Consider the following 9,785-nt stretch of genomic DNA (forward strand, 5'->3'; position numbering starts at 1 on the left):
TTACAGTATGTTACCAATCCATTCCTAACTATGCAGAGATTATAACTAGATATGCATTGTCAATACTCACAAACCAAAAGATATTACGTCAGGTCAGGTCAGCCAGTCCCAGTCTCATCTGTGTGACTTCACACTTAAGTTCGGTTCTCTCTCTCTCTCTGATCTAACATGGAGTCGGGCCAACCTAATATAGAGTGTATTAGTTACTGCGTACGTGTGTCACGTGTCATGTGTCCATACTCTGTGGTTTGTGACGTATGATGTTTACGAGTCAGAAATTATAGTTAGTGACGTATGATGTTTATGATCTTAGGACGTACATTTAGTAACTTTATGATATTTCATAAGTTCCCGTTCAAACCACAGCGTGTTTACCGTTATAAGTTCCCCTTTTTATGTCTTTGTAACCTGTCCTAATATCCTGCCACTTCTGAGCAAAACAAGCTATTATTTCTAAGACAAGAAAAACCAGGATTTTAACAATATACTCTAAGCTATACTAGGCCTTACTATGATACTACGTATATAAGTACCTGTGACCTGTATTCATTATGCGTTATATGCCAGAAAATACCTGTAATCCATAACACCCTCTCCTACACATAATTATCATATTTTTGCAAATGCAGGAAAAACTATCAAAGCAGATAATATTCATTATGTGTACTATTGGAAGACAGTGTCACAGCTCTCTGATGTTGATGAGCTTGAACTCATAGGAGTATGTGACTGATCGCCAAAACACCCACAACTGCGCATATGTGCACAAGTTATTCCACGATGGGAAGGTATCAATTTGTAAAAATCACCCAATTGTAAAGCGGGTTGATGTTGGCTTTCATACACACTCAAGAGCGTAGTATTCCAACGGGCACCAAAACAATGTTGATGTTTATTACCTGAACATGCAAGCAAAGTGGTACAATTATATGACCCGTGGCTGACAATACTGATATGACCTTCTTCAATTGTATAAAAAGACATTTGAAATATTTGACGGTGAATGTCTCTACACTTGAAGTTGGGTTGATCACCAAGAGACAGCAAAGATTTCACTTGCCAAAAATTACATAACATTAGCAAGCTACGCGGTAGCAATGTCCCATTAGGTGTTAAAACAGAAAACGGTCCAGAGGAAGCAAGAGAGTCCTGATACATAAAGTCTCTCATCGTATCGTGAACTGCATGCACTTTGCGGGGTTTCCGATTTGGCAAAACCAGTTCATCTAAGTACATCCTCATGGAGGTCTGATAGGAACGTGGTAGACGCAAGATTTGTGAAGCATCTTTCTTTTCGTCTGTGTCCTTGCAACAAAGCATACTGCAGCAGGTTAGATTTGACCTGTGTGCTTAAAACAGTATATTAGTATCTAGGTAAAAATATAAGAATATATGCTATAAAGCAAAATGTGATTAAGCTGAACGCCTCTTCATCTTCATCTTCGGAAGAAATGAGAAAATACGAAGCAAAATAACAAGGATTATTATCCCTAAAATAAAAAACAATATTGGTTTTAAATAACCTACGATTCCAAACGCATTTCCCAGTCCACTAAAAATACTTTTACCAGTAGATTGTAGGCTAGTACCTATCTTTGCCAAAAAATTACCTGTCATGGGCCAAAAAGTTTTCAATGATTCTCCTAGTGTAGTTAACCACTGGGGAAAATCACCTGGGTGCAAATCAACACGTAATAATTCACTGTGAACTCTCTGTAAAAGGGTATGTACTATATCATGTGTGAACCCTATAGTAACTTTCATCTTCTTTAAATGTGCCAAATAGGCTGTCATGTGAGGAAGGATCAGTGTGATAGCTGGTACCTGGAAATGTACTCCAGATGTGAATTTCTGATGTAACAGAGGTGGAATAAGTGTAGTACCATAACACTGTATACTCCCATTAACCGTGACAAGTGATGCCTGAAAAGGAGGAATATCGCAATCCTTTTCTGTAGATAACACTATGTAACTCCCATTATCTAGGCTGTGAACTAATGTAAAAGGGGTTTGAATAGGCATTACAGTTATCGGGCAGTTGCTACCTTGCATTTGATCATTGCAAGGCGTGTGCTGTATAATGTCATCACAAATCAAGTAACCTCTATCAACACATCTTATAGTGCTGATGAAAAATTTACGATCACATTTCACAGACATGTATTGAAATGGTTGCGCAACCTGCATCCTTGCGAAATAAGAACCTGTGTGTATTATGTGTCCAAAATTAAGCAGTTCCCAATTTGTTGTATATACGTCTCCTGGAATAAATAATTCATAGTATATAAAAACTTCCCATAATGAGTCATCAGGGTTATGAACCCGTCTGTGGTTTCTTTCTCGTATGTCATAAACTGTGGTTTGTGAAACATATGCCAGGATTTCAGATTCCTTCGGACTTAAATTGAGAGTCTGTGTGATTAAAGTGAGATTTAAAAGTGATATGTCAACCTTTTTACTTTGCAATGTTAACCTGATAGAAGTAATGTGATTAAGAATAACCAAAGCTTTAATTTCTTCAGATAACACTGTTATATCTGAAATTGTGTAGGAAGCAAATTTTATCATGTGATCTCTTAACACCAAAATACCTCTCCTTAATTCTTCATCATTTGAGTCAGAGATTTGACTTATAACAGAAACAGAATCACTCAGCAGGTGTCCTGTGGTTATAAGAATATCATCGTTAGTAAGCAATTTTCTTGCAGATGTTTTACTTGAAACTTTACATTCATTCATGAACTCTGTGTCATTTTCATAATACACTATGGCATTAATCGTTGCATTCGTACCCCACATTGCCTCTGAGTAGGGCATGTTAACAATATTACGTGTGGTGCACGTGTCATACTCACAGGGTTTATCATCTGGAGCTATTTGAACATTCATCAAATCGCTCATTGCCCTGATTACCGTGTCAACATTCATATGCAAACTATCATTGAGACATTTCTGGAACAGGGAGTAGACTTTGTAATTAGGTTTCATAATCACTATTCGCTCCACACACCAAAAACCTCGTAACCCAGAAAAATGTAAAAATCCTTGATCAATCATTTTCGGTTGCCAGTTAAAATAGCCTTGCGTGAGATTGTAATAAAAGGAACACGGTTTACAACCGTACTTGAATACTGTAGTGTCCTTATCACAGATTCCTTCATTAATCAATTTCTCCAATGTGATACCACACGCATTCTTGAAACCTTTACATGAATGGCTGTAGTATGTCGTATTGGTAAATGTAGCAAAGCGTGGTTGAGTGCAAGTGTCCCATGCTGTAGGTTCACGAAACAACATACCATCACCTTTTGTATTCCATTCTTTCGGAAGTGCTGCTGTCTTTAGCTGTCCAGTTTTAGCATCTTCCATCACATCTTGAAGTTTGTGTAACAGGTCCTCAGCAGTTATTGATGAGTTCCACCATCCTGAGTAAATACTGTCAGTACAAAAAACAGCAGATATATACGGTCTTACCCCCCCAGGTATTCTGTACTCTTCTTCTTCAGCACCTTCCCAGAATGCCACTCTTGGATCAGTCTGTCCATTGGGAACGAATCCGTTCTGAGTAATTTGACCTGTATTCAGATAGAAAATAGGGTATTGCTTATACCTTATATTGTCCATGGTCACACCAGGCCGAGGGCAATGATCAGCTTTCAGCTCCTTCGTTGGCCATTTACGTGTTCCTTGAAAGTCAATGAAATAACAATGTCCAAATTCAGCATGACAACGTTGTTCACGGTAGCTTTGCTGCTTCCAATGGTCATGAAGGGGTAAATCATATTTCAGGCTTGTAGATTGCAGCTGTTGCATCTGTGCATTCAGATGTTGTGTCACCAGCTTCCTTCCTTCTGGCGTAGTTATACCAGCTTCTTTAGCTAGCACAGTAGAATCAAACAGCACAACCTGTGAAATCCCCAAAGTCTTTCGTTTCTGGATGATAGGTTTAGGAAACGGCTTCCAATACACACCTTGAGGTATACCCACCGACTGTATGTCCACCGGTTTCAAATCGTAATGTAGTCCTCGTTTCACGATGCCGGAGTCTGGTGTGGTAATACCGTGTGCTGCTGTACGTTTCCAGTCGATGATCTCTCCTTCTTGCTGAGTCACAAAATGCCATTGTAACCTGAAAATAACGCTGGCCGATATTGCTAGAAAAGCAAAACAGATTGAGAAACACAAAATAGTCTTTAACAGTCTTTTCTTTGTGATCACCTTAGCCACTGTTTGATAGGCCTTCTGGTAAATGTTGCGTTGATCCGGTATGGCAGGTAACACATATATATGTCTTTGGTCACTGTCAGGGAAGTCAGCTTCAGCTTGTAGGACCTCACCTGCGTGATTATTTTCCACATCCTGTTGTCTTGCAATCTGTGCTTCGAGAGGCTGCAGCTCGATCGAAGTCTGTCGCAGATACGGTGTCTCCTCCATCTTGAACAGTGACATTACTGCAATGTGCTGTAGGCTTAAGATTATCGATACTCACTTTTCTCTCTTTTCCTTTTGTATCTTGGATGATAAAGGTTCTTTCATTTATCTTTTTAAGTATCGTGGTAGGTTTCTTCCACTTAGGCCGCAACGGCTTTACCTTAGCAACCCTCTCCTGGACCGAATGTCCAATCTGCGGCGTCCAAGCTGCAGGATTACGTGGTGTGTGGGCTGTATGGGAAAAAGAATCCCTCAATTCCTGTAAAATTAATATTTGTTCAAGTCTCCCTGGGACAGAAATAGAATCATTAGTAAACGGTGTATTCATAGGAGTACCATATAACAGTTCATGGGGTGTTTTACCAGTTACTGTGTTAGGAATATTATTTAAGCCAATTTGAACCGTAACTAAGAGTGGATACCACTGTGTAGGACGATTAGATAGCATTTTGGTTAAAAGTCGTTTTACCTCGTAATTTCTACGCTCAGCGATTCCAGTGCTTTCCGGATGCCACGGTGAGCTAAAGGCCCAATCAACACCTAATGTTGCGGCCCATTCCTTGGTTTCTGCTGCTGTGAAAGCAGGTCCACCATCGGAATGAAAGGCCTTGGGCTTAGCCACACTTACTAAGGTGTTGAGACATTTAAGCGTAGAGCTAGATGTCGTACCACGAACGGGGTATAACCACGTAAACCTTGTACAAGCATCAACACAAACCAAAACATGTTTGTAGGAATGTGATGCTGGCAAAGGTCCAATATAGACCAAATATATTAAATCAAACGGTTTGTTCGGTATTGCATTAATAATAAATGGTGGGGTCTGATGATTAGGAGCGTTCACCAACCGACATGGTTTACAGTTGCTTAGAACTGTCTTAACTGTTTTCCTCATGTTCGGCCACCAGTATTTGTGTTTCAGTGTCAACAAAACATTTTCTCTCCCTAGGTGAGGGTGTCCCACACTGTCGTGTGCTTGCGTAGCGATCTGCATCCTGCTTGCTACAGGGGGAACAATGAATTCATTAGCATCAATTACAACCATGCAATTATTGTCGACTTGTTTAAATGAGTATTTCTTAGGATACCCAGGTGGATTAGGCCTGGTGGTATCCAGACAAGCATACAACTCTGCATCGAGACTGGCTGACTTTGACTGTGCCCTTGTTAACACTTTGTTAACGGCAAATTTCTGACTTACAGTTTGCGCGAGACTATCTGCAAACTGGTTACCCATAGTATGAACCGATGAACCAAGCGTTCTGTGCGCTGGCTCGTGTACAATTTCAATATCAGGCTTTTGATCAAGATAGGCCGCAATGGCCTTCCACTTAGCTATATGCGTTAGTGGTTTCCTTTTGGCATTCAAAAATCCATTTGATCTCCAAATTGGTAGGTCCTGCAGTGCTGAACGTGCTAAATAAGCGGAATCTGTAACTATAAGTACATGTCCCTTAACTGTAAGCGCTTCTTTCATAGCAAAAGCTAATGCATGAATCTCTGCAAACTGTGCAGAGTGGTCTCCTACAGGTAATTGCCAACTATGCAACAAATTCATATGTGCATCATATTTTGCAATTCCTGAACCTGCAGATTTATTCACTCCTTCTTTGCTGGAGTCTACAGCTGAACCATCTGTGTAGAAAATGCATGTGTAAAAATCATTTGGGTGTGTTTGATTTTCCCATGTTACCCCTTCAAAGGGTGATGGGAGGTCATCTAATGTAGTTAAAGTTTTATCATGCACAAAATGTATTTGGGGATCTTCTATAATGGTATACCATTTTAACCAGCGACTTCTTAACGCCTTCCTATCCGGAATGGTCTGTTTCTGCAATGTTGCTAGTGAAGCTACTGAAGTGTATATATAGATATCCTGTCCCTGTGCCAAATCACGTGATTTTAGCACTGTGAGTGTAATCGCTGATAATAGTTTTTCAAGCGACAAATATCTCTTCTCTGTGTTTGTAAATACATAAGATAATAATGTAATTGGTACTGTTTCCATAGCATTGTAAATTCTAATGTATGCAGCTAGAGGTGAAATGTTGACATAAGCTGACAATGGTTTTGTCGGGTCGCGCTGCGCTAAGTAGGAAGCATCATTAACTGCTGCTAATAACTTTCGCAATGCCTCATCCTCAACTGTTAACCATTTAAAAGGTGTTTTCGGTCTAGTCTGCTCTGACTTAATCTCGCGTGATGTTGCGTGATGTAATGGTTCAATCAGTACATTAAAATCTGGGATAAACGTCATTGAAAAATTCAGTAACCCAATAATGCTTCTTAACTGTTTTAGTGATTTTGGAACACTGATGTTGGAAACTTTTTCTCTGTAATTAGTAGAGAGGCCTCTGCCATTTTCAGCTATTTCAAAGCCTAAAAATGTCACAGTTTCTCTTGCAAGCTGAGATTTCTTTAGGGAAACAAGGTAACCTGCTTCTGTCAATGTAATTAACACTTCTGTCATAGCTTTAAAATGCTCTTCTTCTGTGTCATGTGATAGGTACACGTCATCAACATAAATTTCTGTATTAGCAAATTTAGACAATAGTGAGACTACGTCTGCAGTGAATAAAGCTGGACTATTTACAAAACCTTGTGGTAAGCGTGTAAAAACCAATTGTTTACCTTGCCAGGTAAATGCGGTTAGCCAATAACTCTCAGGCGTGATTGGGTGGCTAAAATACCCATTGCTTAAGTCATATGTAGTTTTAAAGCGTTTACGCTGTAATCCGCTTAAGATTGAAGGTGAATGTGTGTTCTGTGCTGCCACTGAAGGTGTGACTCTGTTCACTTCCCTATAATCTAACACCATTCGCCATGAACCATCTTTTTTAGGTACTGGATATACTGCAGTATTCATTTGGCTATACTGTTCAAGCAGTACTCCTTGTTTAAGTAAATCATTGATAACAATTTGTATGCTTGGTAAGGCGGCATGATTAATTTTATATTGTGCCTGTTTCTTTGGAAGTGTAGAACATGTATTAATATTGTGTACTATTTGTTTTCTAAATCCGACCTGATTTTCCCACTGTTGAAAAATATATTTGTGTGTCATTAACCAATTATACAATTTTGTTTTATCATTAAAAGCACTTTCATTGCATTGATCTGTGATAATTTTTTCCAAGTCAAATTTCACAGTCAATTCCGTATGCTTGCGGTTTTCTGTAACTTCCTCTTTTATTGTAAAGAAGGAAGCCACATCTTTGTATGCTATAAGAAAGTCACAACCTAATCTGTCATGTTCAACTAATTCAATAGAAACTCGCCTGTCATTAATTTTTAAGTCTAAATAATATGAAGGATAAGTGCCATTTCCCTCAATTGTTTGTATCGTGATGTCGTGTACATAATTTTCATCTATTAAAATATCAGTTCTTACAAGGGATATGTCGGCTTGTGTGTCTAATAGACCAGTGTAATCTTTTCCCTTGTAGTGAATGTTTAACGTTAAGTTTGTCATTCCTCAAAGAGGAGGTCTGTAGGGAGGTGAGTTATCTTCCCAACAAATTTCTCTGTGCTCGCCGGTGTCGTCGCTGCTGCAGCTTGCTGTTTAAGCTCACGTTGGCTATTTGTTAATCCTGAAGTCTGCGTAGCAAAACCTGTACGCTTGTCACGAAATTTAATTTCGCTAGCCTTGCCTTGCCCATATCTGTCAGGAGTTTTAATGTATTGTCTCAGATTATATCTGGACACTGCACCCTCATTACGAGCTTGCTGTTCAAAGCGTGTATTTTGTTGTGTAGTCTGTGGTGTAGGAATGTTTTGTCTCTGTGTAGGAGTCTGAAAACTTCTATTATCTCTTTGAAAATTACCTCTTCTGTCCCACTGCTCGTCTCTAGGATAAACTGGAGTCTGATACTGGGTGAACGGAGGTCTCCACTTTCTCTCTTGGACAAGAAAATTTCCCCTCTTTTCTGCGTTTGATCTCTCAGGTTTCCTGTCACTGGTTTGTGGCTTAGTTAATCCAATCGGATCCCCAGTGAGTGATCTGCCAACAAGAGTGTAAGTATTTTTCAGAATCTCAGGAACCATAATTGGTTTTTGTTCCACTGGTACACCTTGAATTTGTCTTTCAAGGTCTAACAGCAAACCCTGTCCCTTATTCAAAGCCTTCAGACAACCCCACACAATCTCATGGTTGCCTTGTGTAAAGCGTAACCCTAGAATATAAGCTGCTACAATCCCACTAGTCTTATTAACTTGTCCTAGCGTATCTGCCAGTGATGAGATCGTAACTTTTCCATGGGTTTTCTCATACACATTGCTGATGACTGAATCCCAGTCTCGTGCTTCAGCTAATGTGATTGACAAACCCGCTGGTAGCAGGGAATTTACCAAAGCAAGTTTCTGATTTGCGGTCGGTGTAGGATACACCCCATCTAAACAATGCGTTCTCTCATTAAGCCACAATGCAATGTCTTTTGGATTAGTTGGCAACTTTCCAATAGTAGCCTTAATGTTCGCCATGGGAATACAAACTTGTACCCGAGCTGGTACATCAATTAACGCTGGAGCAGCTCCTCTAATTGCGAAGAGGGCATTAACAATTTCTCTTAACAGCGTGATTTCTGCAGTTGCATTTGCGCGCTCTGTCAGAATGTCGCGTGCTGCTGGTGTTAACTCAGGTAATGTAACTGGTGTAAATAAGTGTGTGCGATTCTCCCCATATTTCGCACCAGAATTAATAGGACCATGTCTGTCCACGCCTGTAGCAATCACAGGCTGTTGTCCCAAAATGACAGTCGCTGCATTATGTGTCAAATTAATGATCGTGTGTATTAACGGATCATATGCCTGTTGTACATACTGATATGTGTTTGGATCAGTTGTGGTGTCTATTGTTAGATAGCAGTATCTTGCCCCAGGTCCCCACGGGCCAAATTGAATTTCAAATGCCAGAGTTTCACCGTCAATCAGATTTCTCTGATACTGATTCCTCATTAAAACATTCAGATCTGCAACTCGTGCAAAATCGGTAACAGCCATGATATACTATATATATATATATAATGAAAATTGTACCTTCTCTTTTATAAAGAGGAAATAGCATACACGTGTACTTTCAAGATTAAATGGGTAACGTCAGATTTATTATACAACTCATGAGTAATTAACCACGTTGGGCGCCATAATCTGGGTTCAAATCACCTACCTCTCTTTATCAAGTGTCGCCTTATGGTGAGTTATATCCTGCTCTAAGCAGAGAACACAAACCAAGAATGTTGCACTTGAAAAAGCCTCGGCCACACCCTCACATATTATGATATATGGAGGGTATCGTGAGATTATTATTTATAAAGAAAGGGTACTCAGAGTTTGTATAAGAAAAGGTTTATCCTTTA

At 39.6% G+C, this 9,785-nt stretch overlaps 1 protein-coding gene across 2 annotated transcripts; it reads right to left on the minus strand.

The window, feature by feature from the left end:
• Positions 1-347: 347 nt before the first annotated feature.
• Positions 348-9,444, minus strand: LOC142487398 (uncharacterized). 2 transcript variants are annotated; one of them, XM_075586643.1, is made up of 2 exons: positions 8,256-9,444; positions 348-1,349 (listed from the first exon to the last, which is right to left on the minus strand). In XM_075586643.1, exons 1-2 carry the CDS (start codon positions 9,427-9,429, stop codon positions 667-669), a joined length of 1,857 nt encoding a protein of 618 aa, XP_075442758.1. In that variant the 5' UTR covers positions 9,430-9,444; the 3' UTR covers positions 348-666. The 2 variants fall into 2 exon arrangements, with proteins under 2 accessions (XP_075442758.1, XP_075442759.1); XM_075586644.1 differs by lacking the exon at positions 348-1,349 and adding an exon at positions 4,294-4,662.
• Positions 9,445-9,785: the final 341 nt, after the last annotated feature.

This window comes from Ascaphus truei, chromosome 2, assembly GCF_040206685.1.
Source record: "Ascaphus truei isolate aAscTru1 chromosome 2, aAscTru1.hap1, whole genome shotgun sequence".
NCBI classification, from domain to species: domain Eukaryota; kingdom Metazoa; phylum Chordata; class Amphibia; order Anura; family Ascaphidae; genus Ascaphus; species Ascaphus truei.